At 42.2% G+C, this 22,581-nt stretch overlaps 1 protein-coding gene across 1 annotated transcript in view; it reads left to right on the plus strand.

Moving 5' to 3' along the window:
* Nucleotides 1-22,581, plus strand: part of TRABD (TraB domain containing) — a 49,997-nt gene that overhangs the window by 21,319 nt on the left and 6,097 nt on the right. The window contains exons 4-8 of the mRNA XM_060244804.1: nucleotides 2,539-2,705; nucleotides 5,631-5,771; nucleotides 10,873-10,983; nucleotides 12,271-12,410; nucleotides 21,433-21,605. Coding sequence (XP_060100787.1) covers nucleotides 2,539-2,705; nucleotides 5,631-5,771; nucleotides 10,873-10,983; nucleotides 12,271-12,410; nucleotides 21,433-21,605 — 732 coding nt within the window. The remainder of the gene's footprint in view (nucleotides 1-2,538; nucleotides 2,706-5,630; nucleotides 5,772-10,872; nucleotides 10,984-12,270; nucleotides 12,411-21,432; nucleotides 21,606-22,581) is intronic.

A 22,581-nucleotide genomic window follows, 5' to 3' on the forward strand; every position in this document is an offset into this window, starting at 1 on the left:
ACGGAAAGGGAAGGCGGAATTACTTCTGCGATAATGTTGGAATCAACCGTGAATTGATGACCGTCTGTCCAGTTTACCACATCCCTCTTGCCTTGCTTCCAAAGAGCTCATGGTGCTATGTAAGGTTGACTAGTGTGGTGTAGTGGTTAGAGTGTGGGGCTAGGATCTGGGAGATCCAGGTCTGAATCCCTACTCTGCCATCTGGGGTAGTTAAGAACATAAGAGAAGCCATGTTGGATCAGGCCAATGGCCCATCCAGTCCAACACTCTGTATCACACAGTGGCAAAAAAATGTTATATATACACACACACTGTGGCTAATAGCCACTGATGGACCTCTGCTCCATATTTTTACCTAAACCCCTCTTGAAGCTGGCTATGCTTGTGGCCGCCACCACCTCCTGTGGCAGTGAATTCCACATGTTAATCACCCTTTGGGTGAAGAAGTACTTCCTTTTATCCATTTTAACCTGTCTGCTCAGCAATTTCATCGAATGCCCACGAGTTCTTGTATTGTGAGAAAGGGAGAAAAGTACTTCTTTCTCTGCTTTCTCCATCCCATGCATAATCTTGTAAACCTCTATCATGTCACCCCGCAGTCGGCGTTTCTCCAAGCTAAAGAGTCCCAAGCGTTTCAACCTTTCTTCATAGGGAAAGTGTTCCAGCTCTTTAATCATTCTAGTTGCCCTTTTCTGGACTTTCTCCAATGCTATAATATCCTTTTTGAGGTGCAGCGACCAGAACTGCACACAGTACTCCAAATGAGACCGCACCATCGATTTATACAGGGGCATTATGATACTGGCTGATAACACACTCCTAGCCTAACCTGTCTCACAGGCAGTGAAGAGAACAGTGTATTTATTTATTTATTTATTTATTATTTGCATTTATACCCCGCCCTCCCCAGTTGGACTCAGGGCGGCTAACAACAAGTAAAACAGTGTAAGCCACTTTTGGTGTCCTTTGGTGGTGGTGGTGAGATAGAGTATAAATGAAGGAAATAAATAAGCTCATCTTTATCCATACAGTAGAAAAGAACTAGCAGCGCTTTAAAGACTAAGAATTTGTGGCAGGGTATGAGCTTTCATGAGTCACATATCCTGCCATGAATTTTGTTAGTTTTTAAGGTGTTGCTGGACTCTTGCTCTTTTCTGCTGCTGCAGACGGACTAACATGGCTACCCGTCTTGATCTGTATAGCAGCCCTGTGAGATAGGTTGGCAGAGGGCAACCATCTTAGCTTAGGCCGCTTAGTGAGGTTGACAGCCATGTCAGTATATGAACATGGGACTTTCCAGTCTTTGTCAGTCTTAATGGCTGCACCATACTGACTGTGTCTTTGTGCTTTTGAAAACTGTGTGGTTTCAGAGGTTCAGTTTAATCAAGGTGTGACTTTGGATAACTTCTTGCATTTACCAGAGATTTTATCACTACATTGGTTGGATTTTTAATGCCTTGTGTATGTAGGCAGAATGCAGCTATTAACTGTCAGACCTTTGTTATTCACATTAGATTTATTGTGTAAGTAGGGCATTTCTGATAAATTAAAAAAAAATAACCAGTACATTTTAGGAAATAAGTATGTTCTCATTCTCGGTCTGGCAAAGGTTCCCTGCCCCTTCCTGATGGATGGTTTTTAAACAATCTTAAAGTTCTCTCTTTACATATGTGTTTTGTCTGACTAACTGACTGTGCAATCCTAAACAGAGACTGTGCGATCGTAAGCAGAGGCCTTCTGAGCCTACTGACTTCAAGGACCTAGGAGGGTGTAACTCTGTTTAGGATTGCACCATCATTCTTTTAAATACCATTGGATCTACGTGGTTATTGACATCTCTTGGCATTGCACCCTAGATGGTTGCCTTGAATAGGTTGTCTGGAACCTATTAGCGAAGTGTGATGGATGATTGGAGTTATATCCTTGCTATGTCACTGATGATGTTGAGCTATTAAAGCAATCTAAGGATCTGCTGTACAGAAATCTAGGGGGGGAAACTGAATGTGTTCACATCAAATTAATGCTGTTCAGTACATCAATTCCTGTGGTTGCTTAAACTAAGGCAGAGTTGAGCAGGGGTGGGGTGTCTTGTAAAAAACTTTGCTCCCAGGAAATGCACTTCTACCAATAGCATAGTGGAGAGTTATGAAACAGAGCCAAAATGGTTACCTATTCAGAACGAGAGAAGGAAATGTTGCGCTCACCTTGTGCTTCGTGGCATAATTGCATAGCCAAATCTGATTGGATACATCGGGCATCCAATACAGTACCTGTATAATCCCTGATTGGTTGAGATTACTTTGGCAGGCAGTCCCCCGTGCCCCTTTCAGATTTTAATTTTAAATAACACGGAAGCTGCAGACTGGGAAAGGAAGATGATGGTGAACAGGGTATAAAAGTTGTAAGCAAGAGAGCAGTTTTCTAACTTCTGCTCTATCCCCCGTTTCACCACCCCCACCCCGGGTCCTAATATAAACATTTTATTACATTCACTTCTGGTTCATAAACATGTATGTCTTTTTGTTAAAATATACGTAGCTGATGCAGATGCCTTAAAAATACTGCTGGAGATGAAGATGAAGAAGAGACAGAAAAAGCCCAGCCTCCCGAGTACTGTGACAGAACTGGCCACGGAGGAGGGTTCTAAAGTATATGTGGTTGGCACGGCCCACTTCAGCGACAGCAGCAAAAGAGATGTAGTGAAGGTAACTAGTTCCAAGAAATGTACAGACCTTTTCTGTTTCAGAGTGTTAAAGATGGAGGTTTCTGACCATCATGTATCTGCAAGGATTTGACTCCTCTGTCCCCAAACCCTGGGACCTTGGAATAAATCTCCTGATATGGATTAAAGATTGTTGGGTTGGGGGGCATGGCGTCAATGCCAGGAGTTACGGATACCTGATTCCTGTGCTCTGTTCCCTCATCTTCCCTAACCCTTAAAAATCAATCATCCCACCACCTCTCCTGATGATTCAAGCAGGCAACAAGAAAGGGGACAAACCAGGCACAATTTCTAAACCTTCTAAATAAGCCCCTGATTAGTATTTGCGGCCAAACGGGGACTTTAATGCTGACAGAAATGACAACAATATGGCCACTGACACTAGCGTGGTAAGCCCACCAGTTTCTTCTGATCTTGATGACAGCTTATTCTCTATTCACCTTGATGGAATGTAAACGTACTGAGACCCTCTCTGCCCTTGTAAAGCCCTTAACTGAACCATTTGCAGAGTTTAAACTTTCAGTGAATAAGGTCTCTCAAACAGCTGACCTTATGACATGAGTACAACTCTGCAACAGGGCTACCAAGGTCTGGCATTGGAAAATAGCTGACTCAAGTCGCATGTGCTTTCCCTGGAAGCGTCGGTTAGGTTAGATTTATTCGATTTATATCCCGCCTGCTCTGCCAAAGTAGGCTCAGAGTGGCTCACAATTCGTAATGAAACAACAATAAAACATTAAGTGAAAAACAATTCGGACCGAATGGGGACTCTAATGCTGACAAAGCTCACTGACAAGGCTATATTTCTAATAAAATCGCTTACTAAAGAGCTTCGTTTAGAAGCTGAAAAGACTCCTAATATAACCAGACTGGGTCAGCCTAACAACACAGGGGGCTGAGAGATGTAAATGTAACCATTCCAGATTCCAACACAAGGTGTATGGCTTTAGAAACTGCAAGAAAAAGGGGTTCCCTGCTCTTTAAAGGATTGGTGATTCTCGTGTTCCCAGATCTCCCCCCCACCAGATGCCCTGGCCAAGAGACAGGAACTAAAACCCATTGTGGACATGCTGTGGCAAGCTAGCATCTTTTACACGTGGAGAGAGCTAGTGAAGATCCAAGTTCGACATGAGGATCATTCTTACTGTGCGGCTGACTTGGAAACAGGGAGATTGCTTCTACCAGCCCTGCATGTCCTGCTGCCATCCGACTATTGCAGAAGAGAAAACACAACATGTCATAATTATCATGGGTCATACTATTCCTTTCTTCCAGAGCCAGTTTGGTGTAGTGGTTTAGTGTGCGGACTCTTATCTGGGAGAACCGGGTTTGATTCCCCACTCCTCCACTTGCACCTGCTGGAATGGCCTTGGGTCAGCCATAGCTCTGGCAGAGGTTGTCCTTGAAAGGGCAGCTGCTGTGAGAGCCCTCTCCAGCCCCACCCACCTCACAGGGTGTCGGTTGTGGGGGAGGAAGGTAAAGGAGATTGTGAGCCGCTCTGAGACTCTTCGGAGTGGAGGGCGGGATATAAATCCAATATCTTCTTCTTTTTCTCCAAAATTATCTTTCTCCAACTTCAGCATGGCTCCACAATTCTGAAACTTTAACGAGATGTTTATTATTAACAGCAGCAAAAACTATTGGATTGCTCTGAAAATCTGATGCCACTCCTTCACTCTTCCTCTGGTTTGAAAAAATCTGGGACCAATTAATCATGAAGGAGATTGAGACTCTGGTTCAGAGATAAGGGTGGGGTATAAATCTGTGGTAGTCTTCCTTCTTCTTTGTTTCCTGTTTCCCCTCTTTTCACTTATAGCTTTCCTGGGCTTGGGATGTTGCAAGATGCTGCCATTTATTCATCTGTAAGTTGGGGAAACGGGTACTTTTGAGGTGTCATTATACTGAATGTTATGTGTCACCTCTTTTACGAAAAGTAACACCTGCATAATCCTGGAGTTTGTTTAGAGCATCAGCCTGCTGATAATTTTCCTGTATTCTGTCTCAGTCTCAGGTATAATTTATGTTCTTTATTTGTTACTTCGTATATGCTTTACCTACATCAATAAACTACTTCTGAAATTAAAAAAAAGGACTGTTGGGTCATGTTTATTAATTTGGTGCTAAAGGTTTACAGAGAGTTGTTGTGACTATTAGTTATTTGCTGAAAATCTGTGACATTTTGAGAATACATTTTGTATCACTATTATCTCATTGATACACCGTTGTTTTGTACTTTTGGGATTGGCAGTCATATTTACGTGGTATGTTTGTTGTTTTCCTTTTGGCTTGAAGTTTAAATTTATGATGTGGCTGATGTTTAAACTGTCAGGTTGATTCAGATAAAAGTGAGCATTTCTTTGACACAGAATGCATAAGTGTTTCCAATAACCCTGGATTGTCATTTTTTAATACTCAAAACAAAGGAATTGCAACTGTGGTTGAAAGTATGCATCACTGTTTCTAATTCTTAAGAGTATGGTTGCCTTGGGGATATCCAAATATGCACAGTGGGGCCAGCTACCGTGGCCACTGAATGTGCTGAGGCCTAAAGAGCTCCCCCTCCCCAAGTCCTCAAGCGGGTTCCCTGGAGAGGTGGCATACACATTTTCTAAGTAAGTATAATGCCAGAGCAAGAGCCCCATGCCCCATGTTGATATGGATGTTGTAGTGTCCAATGTGGCCGCCACAGCAGTCCAGAATGGTGCCTGAATTCTGCCATGGTGGTGAGCAGAAGCAAAGAGGAGCCAGAGTCAGCAGTAAGGAATGAGGGGAAGAATTGACTCCTTATGATTTGTGACTCTGGCTTCTGTATGCTTGGAGATTTACTCCAGCTGTTTAAAAACCGGTACTGTGTTGAATGCTGTTTAATATTGTGTGCGAGCGTGTGATGAAATTGATCTCTTTTCAGACCATACAAGAGGTCCAGCCTGATGTGGTTGTGGTGGAGCTATGCCAATATAGAGTTTCGATGTTAAAAATGGATGAGAGAACGTTACTAAAGGAAGCCAAAGAAATCAATCTGGAGAAACTTCAGCAAGCTATAAAGCAGGTATGAATTCCTTGGTGGCAAAATTATCTATTTGAGTGCCTGAAGAAATGTAGTGCAGACCAGTTGAAAGATTCCGCCCCCTCCTCTTTTTAGAATCCTTGTGCAGCTGAAATGCCCTTGAGCTCATAGCGATGGCGCTTGGTTGGAGGATAGAGGTTTATTGCACTGTATAAGGCCTGAACTAGATGATATCCCTGGGGACACTGTTGCCATTTTACTACTGGAATTCCCTCACTTTACAAATATTTCAGGGGCCATTCCTGGTCTGGACTATGGCATGGGGAGGTGGGACTCCTGTCCTCATCCCCCAGGTTGTTTTCAAGAGCCAAAACATGGGGTAACTTGAATATGGTAGCCATTCCACTGGCAGAACAGTGGCAGTGGCCTTGGAGACACTGTACTTTCTAGTTTGGTCCTTAGCTTTTCTATTCATAGAAGCACATGAGAACAACATTACACCCAAATCAAGTGCCAGGATTAATTCTAACTGGAAACTCACAGAACTGTTACTAGCTGGGTCCACATGTTGTTGGGAAATGCCCAATTGTAACCATTCTTCTCTTGGATTGTTGGTTAGAGTATAGAGTCGGATTTGGGAGGTCCAGGTTTGAATCTCCACTCTGCCATGGGAGCTTGCTGAGTGATCTTGGGCCAGTTATACCCTCTCAGACTAACTTACCTCACAGTATAAAATCGATACAATGGAGAAGGGGGGAATGTTGCAAGCCGCTTTGGGTCCTCCTTAAGGAGAAAGTGGACATATAAATAGTATATTCAAGGCCCAAATGAGGGGCAGCAATAGCATAGTTAACAATGCCCCTTTACCCTCTTGCTATTGTCTTTGTTACAGTCCCATTTTTTCCTGGATATTCTGAATTCCAAATCCAAAAACAGTAGAGGGGCAGGTGCGCAGTGATGATTTTGGTCACTTTATTCTGCTTGCTGCTATCCAGCACAGATCTTGGGGTAAAGCCCTGTGAAGAGCTAATATTATGTAAACAACACTGGTGTGATTCCCTTAAAAATGTTATCCCGTGGCTTTTGGGGAGAGAGGGACAGGGTGTTCACAGACTTTCTTTGCCTAACTTTCCTCACTGGGCTATTGGGCAAGGATGAAATCAGCTGAACAGAAATCTCAACGAGAATTGGTCGCAGGAAGCTTGGGATTTTGACTGGAAAGGGGGGCATGTACCACCACCACCTTGCCTTTCTCCCCAATCATAAAATGCAGGCATGGGAAATCTACCTAGTGTGAGGAAAGGTTATCTGTCACTGACAGAGCACATGCAGAAAGTTGCAGGGTCATTTCCTGGCAGCTTCAGGGAAAGCATCTCCAGTTAAAGGGCTAGGGGGAATCCTGAAGAGTTCCTGGCAGTTGGAATTAACCTTACAGTGAATCCTACAGTCTGACTAGGTATAAGGCAGCTTTATAGCTTGAGTTCTCCTCGGTGACTTTAGCCTAAATTGTTGCTGATACAGGGATGGGGGAATGTTTTTACCTTTTTTATTCTTTTATAGAGCTCTTATGCTCAACCTTCAAAGGAACAGAAAGACTCGATATGTCACACTGAACTCTTTGGAGGAAGAGTTTTTCAGAAAAACTAAACAAGCTGAGACACATTTCAGTGGGCGGAGATGCTTCAGTCAATTTTATTTCAATAATTAGTGTTTCAGTAACAATCAAGTCACTGATTTATCCGTCCAATTTTATCCTGCCCTTCCTCCAGTGAGACAGGAGAGGCATATATGGTTCTCTTCTTTCCCCCATTTTATACCAACAACAACTCTGTGAGGTAGGTTTGGCTGAGAGACAGTGACTGGCTCAAGATCACCCTGGGTAAAGCCCCAGATCTCCCCATTTTTATAGCCAGAGTAGATGAGATGCTGTCCCTGGAGACACACTTCCATTTTGTGAAATACCTTTAAGAGCGCTGCAGAGTCCCATTTATGGTCAGGACCACCACAGCATGGGCTGAAAAATGGCTTCTGCCTCCTCCTCCTCCCAACTGATGTTTCAGTCCCTACAGGATTCTTAAAAAGGCATTGCCGGTCTCTACAAAAGGGAGCTGAATTCCTGGGGCAAGCCTGGGGATCGTGTCTTGCCTAGTTTGGCCTTGGTTTAACATTTTAACCGCTGCGTCACACTGATTCTCACCTAATGTCTTTGAAATTATGGAACAAAGTTTCAGTCCAGTGGCATCTTTTAAGACCAATGAGGTTTAATTCTGGGCATCAGCTTTCAGGTGCATGCACACTTCCTCAGATGGTATCTGCGGAAGTTTGCATGCAAAGAAAAACTTATACCCAGAATTAAACTTTGCTTGTCTTTAAAGTGCCATCGGACTCAAACTTTGTTCTGTTGCTTCAGAGCAACATGGCTACCCACCTGAATCTATTTTGAAATTATGGTCATTGTGTCGCATCTAACTTGAGTATTGTATCTTAGCCAATCCAGTCAAGAAGTTTCTTTGTGTGCTCTTGCCAGACCAAACTTTCACACCTTGCAGATGTTTATCGGTGTATTGGGCTGCTCTGGAAGGAAGAGCAGACTTGATGACCAGTTATTTTTAGAGAGTTGTCCAATTTAATACCCTGTCAGTGTCCAGTCGAAGTTAAGAAGAGAAGGACTGGCTGTCTGGACAACTGTGATTTAGCTCTTGAAGTTTTCTTTCTTCCTCCAGCTTACTCACAAAGCATGTTCTTTCTCACTTAGCTATGCCATGCCGTTTGAAGCAGAAGTACATCCTTCCAAATCCATTGAAATTGTCTTAGAAAGCGTACAGCTCTTCTTAGGATGACAAATCTCAGACTTTCCCAATGTCTTTAACAATAAACGAGGGAAGAATGGGATATAAACAATTTCAGTAAATCTGTGCGTCCATTAATCTGGAATTTGTGCTATAAAGGAAGTTCCGTTCTGCAACCTGCACATTATGCAAATTGATCGCGTGTGTGTGTTGCTTCTCTCATTTTGCACAACATATTCTACACGTTTTATTATTTTGTATTATTTGTCTTTTGGTATTCATAGGCAGGCATAATAAGCTGCATTAGTCACTGAGCCCTTATCCCCAACCACTGGAAATCTTACTCAGCGCTCGCCTCGTTCTGCTTTTGAGGTTTCAGCTGACATTGCATATATGTTGTCACCATAACTTCACAGCAATCGGGACTAAAAAACGTGGATATCTGTCTTTAATGCAAGCTGAATTTCTCAGGAATTCTGTTTTGTGCGATTGCAGCGTCTGCACTACCTGCTGATACACCCTGCAAAATAAGACCTAGCAATATGCTTTTAATTAGTAAACTACTGGAAAATGGAAGCCATGAGAGCAGTGGCGTTCCTTTCTGTGCAAGCCAAGAGGGCAGCACAAAAGAGCATGCAATCTGTGCATTCAATCATAGAGAAGTATCAGCTGCCATTATAAGAAGGTTAAAATTTTAAAAGTTAATAAAAAGAAATCTGGACATCGAAAAATAGCAGAGCCGGCAGATACCATCATTAAAAGGTAAAATCTATTGGACTATATACTTATAATCAACTTTGGTGTAGTTTTGGAGAAAAAAGGAATTTTTTTTTAAAAAGGACAGAAAAACCACGGCCGCCAGTTTGTGTAAAAGTTTTTTTAAAAAAATTAATATCTTGACTTAGGAACATCAGAGAACGGCGATTTTGGGCTTATGAAACAGGGCATGATCTAATCTACAGGACTGTGTACTTAAAATTTGAATTTGAGAGGTCATCTTTTGGACCTATTTAAAGCAACAGACAAATAGTGATGTCGGAGCAAAGATTAGCAGCAAAGCAGATGCGAACGAGGGCTGGGTCGCGTGAAAAAGAGAAAATGGCTAAATATAAAACTGATAAGACTGATTAAGCAGGATGGCAAGAGGCAATGGATGCTATGGAAGCAAGATTGGCAAAGATAATTAGAGAAACAAAAACAGAACTAAAAAATAGAATTAAAAAAGACATTGAAACCAGTGCAGAAGAGGTTAAAATAGACATCGACGATCTCAGAAAAGACTCACAAGCAGCTCTGCAGAAGTTATGTATTGGAGTGAAATGGACAAACTTACAAGAATCTTAAAAGAAAAAGATTTAGAGAACTTTAAAAATGACTGGAGAAAATTTCAAAAATATATTGAAAAACAATGGAATGTTAAAGGACATCTGGTGATAATGGACAATAACCGTTTTTGTTTTTTAAATTTTGTTGTTGTTGTTCTTTACTTCCTAACGATTAAGAAGAAATAACATGATGATGGATTATTATTATTATAATTTTGGGGGGGTTTTGGAAAAAGATTCTTTAATAGAGTTTATTACCTTATAACAAATAAGACGTTTATTAAGAGGTATGCACTGCTGGGGGTCACAAAAGGGGAGGGGTGGGGTGATGAAAAAGTTATATATGTGTACTAACATTTAATGATAAATGTTGACGTGGATATAGTATATTACAGTACAATAAAATTGTTTTTATACAAGAAAATCCAAGAGGTGCATGGTTGCAGCACAATATTCGGTGCCATGTTGAATCCCTTAGTATCAAAAGCCTGTATATCTGAAACTCCCCAGTGGTTGTCTATATAATTGTGTGAAGAGGACATTCAGTGTTTTGGGCCACATGCACAATTTAGATAATGTGTTTCTAAATGAAACAAATGAATAACATCCAATATTGTCTTTATCTCTGTGACAAACATTTGTATGTTTGAATACGCTTTAATTCCAAAAACCTACACTCTAAATTAAGTCTTGCTATTTATTCTTTCATATTCTGGGCAAGATGGGAAAATGAGCATTTTATCCTAGTACTATTTTTATTTGATATCCCTTTCATTCCTTAGCAGGTTTCCAAAAGGCTTCTAAGCAACCATCTTGTACAATTGTGGCTGAAGTAATACAAAGCTTATTGAGCAATATATCAGCTTGAAAGGGCAGAGTTAGTAGTATTTCCCCCCCTTTGCCAGAGTAATTGATGTTTCTTCACTACTGTTAATAGCACCATGTGTGTATCTCATGTTTTTTTGGTGAACTATACAATTTAAGTAATCTTTTAAAAATCCTTTCTCTCTTACCCTCCTCACCCATTAGAATGGCCTCATGTCTGGATTAATGCAAATGCTGCTGTTGAAGGTGTCAGCGCACATCACAGAACAGCTGGGGATGGCTCCGGGAGGAGAGTTCAGGGAGGCTTTCAAAGAGGTGAGACTGTTCGAAAGAAAAAAGGCAACTGGTGTGTCTTATTATGAAGTAAAAAATGCCAACCAAACTCCAGGGGGCTGTCACTAAAGAAAGTGGTGTGACATTTTGGTTGGTTGCATTCTTTTGTGCTTCATTCAGACCTGAAACAACATTTGAAAAACTATGGTCTAATATTCTTCTCACTTCCATGCTTATCATACGCATTTTTCCAGCAAGAACAGTTAACACAAATTGCAGTAAAATGGGCTGAAATTTATATGATGGGTTTTGTAGCTAAACATTAAACAAATCAGGACAGCTTCTGTTTTATTTTAACCTATGCCTCAGCTACTAAATTAACACTTTTAGTTAGTTGATTCAGATGCCTCCTCTTCCATTGGAACATTTTACCGCAGGTGTGTAAAACATGTGACCCGTGGACCGAATCAGGCTCCCAGAGGGCTCCTATCAGGCCCACTAACAACTAACTGTCATCTGCTTCCTTCTCCTTCTCTTATTCTCTTTTGTGTCACAATTTGGTTTGCCAGGCTTGCTCAAGTAAGCTACAGAGAAAAGCCTCTGTTTTCTCCATTGGCTGACCAGCACATGAAACAACTTATGTACTAAAGTTCACAATGCCAAGCCGTTTCATGTTTTCCTCTGGGTCTTAGGCTCAAAGTATTGACTATGAGATTTCTGTAATGAATGTCAATAAATCAAAAGTAGGTTTGCAGCTTACAAACACACACCTGAACAACACTTGAACAGCATACTCAAGATTGCTGCAGCACAGACATTGTCTCCAGATACTGATGCGATAATTCAAAGCATGAAGTGTTATCAGAGACTGTTAAATAAACAAATATTGCAAGTGTGCTAATCTTTTAAGCATGTTTTAAGGTTTGTTTGTTTTTTTCAAAAAATCTTTCATTGTGTTTATATTGCCACTACCTGGCATTACATTTTATGACATATGTGCCCAGCCCGACAAGATCTCATTCATGTCACATCTGGCCCTCATAACAAATGAGTTTGACACCCCTGTTCTAGCGGGTGATGAGTTTTTGAGGAAACAGAGCCTTCAAATATTAATTCCAGATATATAACAATGGATCGGATATTCAAGTAGGTTGAAATCATAAAACGTAATTTTTTTTCTGATTCACACTGTTATACAGGTTTTCAGCTGGAATAGAAATTGTTCAAAAGAACCAATTCTAAATTGTTTTATCACAATGTAGTGATAATATGGTCATATTATTGTCTGCTAACAGTATGCTAACGTAATTGCTAACATGCTTCTTGCAGGCTGGCAAAGTACCTTTCTGCAAGTTTCATCTTGGGGACAGACCAATACCAGTCACATTCAAGAGAGCCATCGCTGCACTTTCTTTTTGGCAAAAAGTCAAGCTTGCCTGGGGCCTGTGTTTTCTCTCGGATCCAATTAGGTAGGATGTCTTCCGAACCTGAAAGGCCAACTCTTAGGGAGGACTGGGTGCTTAGATTTGTGGTATTTTTGAGGTCTCTCAGAGAGTGAGGGCATGTGTATTTGATGCCACTTATGGTGCTTGACCTATAGCAGGATCCGTTCTTTATTTAGTTTAAAAAATTTTATTGTTTGAATATAAAGAGGGTAGGAAATGCGGGGTTACAGAAGCAAAAATAGGGAAGGGGATACAAGATAGAAAAACATAAACAAAAATACCAAGAGAAATAAAGAGAAGCAGTATATATACCTGTTACATTTCTACCTCAGGACAAAATACCAGATTCTTTCTACCTGAAAGCCTTAAAATTTTACCCATTATAACCCTTTAATTCTACAGTCTTTGGGATGCTACGGCTGTAGCATCCCTACTACCGCCCAATTTGGGGGGGTCATTGGAGACAAGCTCCTCCGACCACCTCTGAGCTCGAGGCGCTAAAACCCAGGAACTTGATCCACTCTTTATTTTAATGTTTGTTTATTTGAAATATTTGTATGCCTGCCTTTCGTTTCAGACATCTTAGGATAGGCAGCATGCATAGTACTAACAGCTGCATTAGAGAGAATACAAAATTTATGCAGCAAAAGCTATAACCAACTTTCCTGTTGAAAGCACACATCTTTAGTTTGCTTTGCACAGTATTCTTAAAACCAGAGGTCATTATAATGCCGCTTTGTAATTTCTCGTGGATGCCAGAATGCAGGTGATGGAGGTGATGGAATCTTTTGGCAGCGCTACTGCAAAACTGTGTGTACATTTTTAAAAATTGTTGTTATTTAAGTCCTTTGAAATTAATGCAGGAACTCGAATCCAAAGTGACGAGTAAAAATCAGCAGGAGAAATAGAGCTGTCCTGCTGACAGTTCCCCCCAAATGCTGCCTTCGGGGTCAGCAAACACCCAGGAACAGCAAGAGGTGTGCTGAAGTGGGAATTGGCAAATACACTGCCTGTGTCACTCCCCCAACCTGTTCTTGGCTGAACACCGCTTCTCGGCTGTTTCCAGGCTGACTCCACCACCCCCATGAACATAAGAACAATAAGAGAAGCCATGTTGGATCAGGCCAATGGCCCATCCAGTCCAACACTCTGTGTCACATAAGAACAATAAGAGAAGCCATGTTGGATCAGGCCAATGGCCCATCCAGTCCAACACTCTGTGTCACATAAGAACATAAGAGAAGCCATGTTGGATCAGGCCAATGGCCCATCCAGTCCAACACTCTGTGTCACATAAGAGAAGCCATGCTGGATCAGGCCAATGGCCCATCCAGTCCAACACTCTGTGTCACATAAGAACATGAGAGAAGCCATGTTGGATCAGGCCAATGGCCCATCCAGTCCAGCACTTTGTGTCACATAAGAACATAAGAGAAGCCATGCTGGATCAGGCCAATGGCCCATCCAGTCCAACACTCTGTCACACAGTGGCCAAAAAACAAACAAACCCAAGTGCCATCAGGAGGTTCACAATTGCCATCAGGAGGTCCACTTTGCCCCCCCCCCCAGCACCAAGAATACAGAGCATCAGTGCCCCAGACAGTTTCAACAATACGCTGTGGCTCCCCACTGCATCCCTCAGGCATCTTTCAGTTGCCTCTCCAGACTAACTCACCATTATTTCCCCACAACCCATACACTTACCAGGGAGCCAACAAAACCCTAGATGAAACTCTGTGACCTGAGTAGCCCAGGCAAGCCCGATCTTGTCAGATCTCGGAAGCTAAGCAGAGTCAGTTTGGATGGGAGACCTTGAAATATCAGAGCCAAGAGTCAGGGGCAGACTTTTTATTCAGCCACTTCTCTGAATATCCTCCAGCATCCTTTAACTATTAATAACTAGATTTGAGATCTTGTCGGTCTCTAATAAGGCACTACTGGACTCAAATCTAGATGTTCTAATGCAGGCCAGCAGGGTTACACCCTGAAACTATTTTAACTAGCAAGCATCCTCTTTCACAAAAAGAACCAAAGGACATACACAGCCAGTAGATGACTCAGCTTGAAATCTTTGAAATAAATCCATGCATCAAAGTGTGTGAAGGAAATGTTTAATTTAGAGAAGATAAATACAGAAGAGACAACCCAAAGAATCTTCTGTAAAGTCTTGCCTTGAGCCTAGTGAAGATAGAAGACATTAATAACTTTCCGCTAGTGGGTGAAGGTGGCAGCTGTTTTTGTTAAGCATATGGTTGTACAATTTCAACCCAGAATTTGACATCTCATGTCTAACACACTTCTGCATTGTTTCTTATGTTTGTAATCCTAGTCCTATTGCATTGCTTATGAGATGTCTGATGCTATTTGACTGCATTGCCTTAGAACCCATGTAATCTGCCTTGAATCTCACAGGGAAAAGTGGGCTGTAAATAATGTAAAATAAAGTTCTGTGTAGCCATATTAGTTCAACGAAACCCCCCCCCCAAACAAAAGCCACATTGTATCTTTATTAATACCAAAATGACATACCAATAGTGTAAATGCTTTCAAGTTCTCCAGAACTTCTTTGTGATTAGATGTTTAAAAAGCAATGGCAGTAAGAGACAGAGGACAATTTATTTCGTTTCTACCCTGCCTTTCTCTCCAAAGACTTACAACATTCTCCTCTCCTCCAGTTTATTCTCATAACAGCACTGTGAAGGTTAGAGTGAAAAAAGGAGGGTTAGACTGTGAATGTGTGACCAGCCCAAGATCACCCAACAAGCTTGCACAGAACTGCAGTGATTCAAACTTGGGTCTCCCAGATCTTAATCCAACACTCTAACCAATATCCCACCACTGGCTGTCAAAGGTGGCACCTTTAGCCTTCTGGATAGGCGATGAGACAATGGCAGTCTTCAATTTTAAATGTAAAAAGCATCCTGGACAAGCAAAGCTAGTGAATGCAGTCCATACAGGGATTCATGAAATTATGGTTGGTCAAGATGGGTACTGTTGTTTAACATGCAAGCACCAACTGGAGTCAGAAATAAAATCTCATGACTGTGATTTCTATTTTCCCTTTAGATGGTTAGGAAAATGTTCAATATGATGCGTAATTTAAGAAGATTTTTCCTAGCACTTGCAGTAGCCTATGTATGTAGATGCTGGTTTACCTATGAAATAAGACCCTTCTGTGAAAAGTCAAATTAGTTAGTGAATCTTAGAAAATTGAAGGAACCTCCAAAGGGAGACAGTGTAACTGTGCTGTTGCATAAATAGCTTAAGAACAAAGTAGGAGTCCAGTAGGGGGAGGGACGGTGGCTCAGTGGTAGAGCATCTGCTTGGGAAGCAGAAGGTCCCAGGTTCAATCCCCGGCATCTCCAAAAAAGGGTCCAGGCAAATAGGTGTGAAAAACCTCAGCTTGAGACCCTGGAGAGCCCCTGTGGGTAGCCTTGGACCAACCTACCCTACTTCAGCATCTGCTTGGGAAGCAGAAGGTCCCAGGTTCAATCCCTGGCATCTCCAAAAAAGGGTCCAGGCAAATAGGTGTGAAAAACCTCAGCTTGAGACCCTGGAGAGCCGCTGCCAGTCTGAGAAGACAATACTGACTTTAATGGACCAAAGGTCTGATTCAGTATAAGGCAGCTTCATATGTTCATATGTTCACCTTTAAGACCAACAAAGTTTTATTCAGAATGTAAGCTTTCGTATGCATGCATACTTCTTCAGACAATGGATTGAGGTACAGTGAGCAGAGCTACATATAGCTGGTGGGTGGTTAAGAATGCATAGTAGTACAAAGTTAAAATCCGGTAGTAGAATAGTGAAATTAATAAATTGAAAGAGCATTTGGTCTGGATAGCATTTGCGTGGGAAACCAATAGGAGGTAATAAAAGCCGCCTGTTAATTGCTCTATTGTTTACAAGTCTGGGTTAAACAAAGGACTAATATTTTTTCCTAATGATGATCTTGTCCACCTAATTCACTTTTTAACATCTAACATACATTATAAACATCATTCTAGTTTGCCATTAGAAAAAAAGAATACATTAAAATATAGTGAAAATGGGTTTAGTATGTGTAATGAGATAAACAGCCAATATCCCTTATTTGAGTATGTCAGTACAAAAAACATTCTGATACACTATTCTAAAAGAGAAATCCATTGGAATACTGTGGATATATAGCTATACTTAGTGAGAATGAGTTTCACATATGTAATGAGATAAAAAATCAGGCAGCTTTTTATTACCTCCTATTGGTTTCCCTTGCATATGCTATCCAGACCAAATGCTCTTTCAATTTGTTAATGTCACTATTTTGCCATTGCCCACCAGCTATATTTTATTTATTTATTTAGTAGGCTTATATTCTGCTCTTTCCCATAATGGGCTCAGGGCTGATCACAACATAAACTGAACGATAAAAACCTACAATTTAAATTTAAAACAATACAACAAAATTAGCCAATCCAACTTGCTGCATGGAGCTCTGCTCCCTGTACCTCATTCCATTGTCTGAAGAAGTATGCATGCATACAAAAGTTTCCATTCTGAATAAAACTTTGTTGGTCTTAAAGGTACTACTGGACTCTTACTTTGTTCTGTTGCTTCAGACCAACACAGCTGCTCACCTGGATCTATAAATAGCTTAAGAGAAACATTTCAGTTCAAGATCTTGTAGTTGTGTGGTGTAAATTTGGGTAGCCTGATGGTCTCGTCTCTTCTGCTGGTAATCCAAAATGCCAGGAAATTGCAGAAAATATTGCCCCATATTGGTTTCCTGAATATAGATCAGACGTTGTGGTGTGACTTATCCATCCAAAAGTAGAGGAAATATATTTCGGAAAGACTGTAAAACAGAGGATGCAAATTTACTTTAGTATTTCCAAAAAGATTGTTCCACGTGCCCATTCTTTGAGCAAAAGCATTAGATTATGTCAAGTATATTAAGTATTGTAGCAGTCTGAATAGCCCAGCATAGCAGCATTTGGAAGCTCAGCAGGGTACTTGGATAGCAAACTACCAAGGAATTCCAGGGTTGCTATGCAAAGGCAAGCCACTTCTGCTTACCTCTTGCCTTCAAAACCGCAAGAGGGATTGCCATGAGTCAGTTGCAACTTGACAGGACTTAATCATTAATTATGTCCATTTCAGCAGTCTCAGCAGAAAAGATCCTGTAGACTGCACTTCACAAGTGCCTATCACACGTACGACAAAAGTGCTGAACATACAAAATGAAAAGCTGACCCCTCCCCTCCCTAAGGGGTGTGTGTGTACGAGAATGCATATCCCGCTGGTAAAATGGAGAACAACAGACAGTCTCTTCCCTCAACATTTTATAGGTTGACAGTAAAGCCTCCAAGTGTGTTTCTAGGGCCTCTTTTCAGTCACTTGCTGAAGGGCTGCAGCTGAATTCGAAAGCTGTTGCTGTCTCCCCTCACCATCTTGGCTTGCAACTGTCTCGTTGTGGTTGTTTATCTCAGCCCCAGATTCTTTCCCTGAGTTCCTTCTCAGAGAATCTCTCCCCTGCCTCTGACACTTCTTCACAGCCAGCATGCATCTACCAAAAAGTTAAGCGTCTCATTTAATAGCTATCTAAATATTACACGTGTTCTGCTAGTCTGCACAACCATAGAGACAGTAATCTTGGGTATGAATGTCACGTTTGTCATCTTGATCCAGAGCTGGATATGTCTAGTGATGGTAGTTGAGCCAGTTTGGTGTAGTGGTTAAGTGTGCGGACTCTTATCTGGGAGAACCGGGCTTGATTCCCCACTCCTCCACTTGCACCTGCTAGCATGGCCTTGGGTCAGCCATAGCTCTGGCAGAGGTTGTCCTTGAAAGGGCAGCTGCTGGGAGAGCCCTCTCCAGCCCCACCCACCTCACAGGGTGTCTGTTGTAGGGGAGGAAGGGAAAGGAGATTGTGAGCCACTCTGAGACTCGGAGTGGTGTAGAGCCAGTTTGGTGCAGTGGTTAAGTGTGCGGACTCTTATCTGGGAGAACCGGGTTTGATTCCCCACTCCTCCACTTGCACCTGCTGGAATGGCCTTAGGTCAGCCATAGCTCTGGCAGAGGTTGTCCTTGAAAGGGCGGACTCTTATCTGGGAGAACCGGGTTTGATTCCCCACTCCTCCATTTGCACCTGCTGGCATGGCCTTGGTTCAGCCATAGCTCTGGCGGAGTTTGTCCTTGAAAGGGCAGCTGCTGTGAGAGCCCTCTCCAGCCCCACCCACCTCACAGGGTGTCTGTTGTGGGGGAGGAAGGTAAAGGAGATTGTGAGCCACTCTGAGACTCTTCGGAGTGGAGGGTGGGATATAAATCCAATATCTTCTTCTTCTTCTTGTACGTGTGCGCACAATGAACATGAACGTGGGAGCAAATCTTAAGACCCCTGCTCTCTGGTTCAGTTCTGGCTACAACGTTTGTCCTTAACTTATTTCCATTAAAAGTAGACTTTGTCTTTTACAATAACAAAAAGTTTTATTCTTCAATAATGACTGCGTACCATATGTTCTGTACAGAAGATAAGTGAGTAAGGTACATGTTGACACTACCCTTCAGCACTGAACGAAGCCAGAACACTGTATGCCAATTTAGTAGAACAATGGTTAAATCGAACCTCATTGCCTAGTTAAAGTAGTATGAATCTTGTTCTTCTTTGCACGTTGGCTTGAATCGTATCTACTGCAACACAGCTGTAACGGGCAAGCACGGCTAAACCTCCCCCCACGGAGGTGGTGTGATATAATTAGAATGTGTTTTCTGCACTTTTACTCATTCTCACCTCCCACTCACTATCAGGCTGACAACTCTGGGGGGTTTTTTTCTTCCTTGTGCATTAAGCAGAAATGTCTGCCGGATAGGTTTCTTAGCTATTTTTCTGCAAGTGGGCGATTTTAACTTACTAAAAAATAAAAAAACTGATTTCCTTAGAAGACAGATTCTGTGCCTGACTCCTACACCGCTGTATCCGGTTAGCAGACATAGGATTTACTCCACAGTGCTTTCTGTTCGGGTTTTTTATTCTAATGTTTGTATATTATAAATTGACAAGAGTGTTGGGAAGGGCTGTAGGAAGGCATATGACACATTCAGCAAACTGTTTACTGTTACAGTTTGTAAATACCCCCTCCATGGTTAAGAAACACTTTATCTTCTTAGAGCTAAGAAATCTCGTTTGTCTAGTGTACTAACTTTAATTGTAGGATGGAGGGGGAGAGTTAAAGGACCTACTTTTCCTGCTGCCCCCCCCCCCCGGTTGCATATGGCCAGGGCTTTTTTTTGAACAGGAACACAGTTCCAGCTGGCTTGGCATCTGGGGATATGGCCTAATATGCAAGTGAGTTCCTGTTGGGTCTTTTCCACAAAAAAAGCCTTGTGTGAAACAATGGTGATGCCAGAAGGAGTGGCCTAATATGCAAATATTCCTACTGGGCTTTTTTTTGTAGAAAAAAATATGCCTGAATCCTCTTGGAAAAACTGCGCAATGAAGCAAATATGCATCAACTGGGTCCATGGCTATCCTTCATTCAATAAACTGCTGGAATCTTAGCTGGTATATTAGACCATACCTTTCTACTTTGCCTGAAGAACTGTTCCAATTCTTCACTCACATTCAGTACCAGAGATTGAAATGTGTCACTTCTCTAAGGATATTTTAAGCATGGAAATAATCTCTTCATTTTGACATACATTAACCACAACAGAGAACGAAAGAGTTGGTTCTGCGAAGTGTAACATTGTCATAACAGCAAACTTTCTGCCGCGTGAAACAGCCCCTATAATGTGTGCGTTTTTAAATGTGCAGTCAAGTGTTTAATGTATATGTACAGTAGAGCATTTAATATACAAATAAGTAATCTGTATTTTTAATATACACTCACTAGGACGAATTCTTTCTAACAGAGTATTTCTATGGGATGTCATATCACGGGAGTAAAAAGTATGAAAATAAGAATCTCTTTTATACCCAGGCCTCATTTTGGGGCAGAGCTCACTGGAATGGCACTCCTGAAATTAAGCTGGCTCTGGCTGCATTGCTCAACTTCCCACAGGCAACAGAGCCAGCTTCTCTTCCCAGGCAGTTTAAGCTGACCAGCAAGAGACGCCTCCAGCCAGGCTCTGTGTGCAGCAGGGAGAAACCTCCCCGCTGCAAGCAGATTCCGGGGCTGGCTTCTCTTTCCCAGCCGGCTAAGCCAGCCAGTAAGAGGAGCCTCCAACCGGGCTCCGTGTGAAGTGGGGAGAGGTCTCCCACTGCACGAAGATTCTGGGGCTGGCTTCTCTTGGCGGGCAGTTTAAGCCGACTGGCAAGAGAAGCCTCCAGTGGGCTTTACATGCAGTGGGGAGAAACTTCACCACCGCACGCTGATCCCAGGGCAGGCTTCTCTTGGCAAGTGGTTTAAGCCGGCCTGCAAGAGAAGCCTCCAGTCGGGCTCTGCTTGCAGATCCTGGGGCTGGCTTCTCTTCCCAGGCAGCCTTAACTGCCCAGCAAAGAAGCCATAAACAGGCTCTCAGTGCAGTGAGGAAAGACCTCCCTGCTACACAGATATGCTGGTCCCAGCTTCTCTTGCAGGGAGGTTCCTTGCTTCCTTCCACCCTCCCTCCTGCCCTCCTCATCTTCTTTATTGCTCTTTCCCCTTCAGGTAGTGTGACATACACAAATTAGTCATGCACCTCTGTTTCTACAAAATGACCCCTGTTTATACCTGGATTTTGGAGTATTGATCTGAACTGTATGTACACAGGGTCCCACCAAGAAGCAATATTTCTATTTCTTAACGTTGGCATATTTAAGATATTTGAGTTCTTAAATGTTCTTTCGGAATCAGCAGGTTGGATGGAAGGATTTCTGTGCCCAGAGCACGATTCCTTCCCCCGCCGTCCCTTCTGCAGCTCAGGAGCTGCATTTTGAGGGCAATTTTTCAGCTGTAGAGGTAGTGGGGAAGTGTGAAAGTTGTATTCTGTGGGTGGGAATCCTACCGTCCGTGGAAAGAAGCCAGTGTTTTTACATGTCCTTTGATCTCTGAGAACATGATATAGACATTGAGACTCTTTGTTTCAGTAAAGATGATGTGGAAAAATGTAAACAAAAGGATTTGTTGGAGCAAATGATGGCAGAAATGATTGGGGAGTTCCCTGATCTTCATCGAACAATCGTTTCGGAAAGGGACATTTACTTGACTTACATGCTAAAGCAAGCAGCCAGGCAAACCGAACTACCTCGTGCTTCTGAAGGTATGTAAACATGTAAAAATAAGTGATGATGGTCCTGTAAACCATGCTGCCTTGAAGAAAACCTAAACTAGTCTTGTGCAAGTAACTGAAGTTAGTTTTACAATATTTTCTACTGAAACCTGATCTTAGCTGCTTTGTGCAGGAGACAGCTTCAACAGGTCAACATGAGTGATTCAGTGGTTCAAAGGTAATCCCTTAGCAATTGTGAACTAGGTCCAGAACTCAGTGGGGACTTCAGTGGAACCAGCGTGGTGTTGTGGTTAAGAGCCACAGACTCTAATCTGGAGAACTGAGTTTGATTTCCACACTCCTCCACATGCAGCCAGCTGGGTGACCTCGGGCCAGGTGCAGTTCTCTCAGAACTCTCTCAGCCCCACCTACCTCACAAGGTACCTGTTGTGGGGAGAGGAAGAGAAGGTGATTGTAAGCTGCTTTGAGACTCCTTAGGGTAGAGAAAAGCAGGGTGTAAAAGCCAAATCTTCTTTATCAAGCGCTGCATCTGAATCCAGCTGCTCCAGGGACACGCAGCTTTGATTTCACATTTCTGAAATAGGACATCTGTTTCTCAGGCTATTTAAGAGTATATTCAGTGAGAACTGTAGAAAACACTGTGCATTATAAGTACTGCAATACGTGTGTTAACAGGTCACAAATTTAGATACTTTTCGGAGGTGAGCATACAAGGACTCATGGGGGAGAAGTTTGCTTTGCTTCCTTTTCCCCTTGCCACCACTTAGTGTTGCATTTTGGTCTGCCACCACTCCAGGGTGGTTTTTGTTGTTGCTTTTTTTTTTTGGCAGACCTCCAGGAATACTTGTTTTCAGTCCTGTTTATGGAGGGAGGATCCAGCCCGATGTCAGTATAAACAGATAAATCAATTAAGTACAGTTGTTAAAAGCAGTATTTAAAGTACACACTTTATGTTATTTATAGTCCACCTTTCCAGTGGGACTCAAGGTGGATTACACAGAGCGAG

This window comes from Heteronotia binoei, chromosome 8 (genome assembly GCF_032191835.1).
Source record: "Heteronotia binoei isolate CCM8104 ecotype False Entrance Well chromosome 8, APGP_CSIRO_Hbin_v1, whole genome shotgun sequence".
Classification (NCBI taxonomy): Eukaryota; Metazoa; Chordata; class Lepidosauria; order Squamata; family Gekkonidae; genus Heteronotia; species Heteronotia binoei.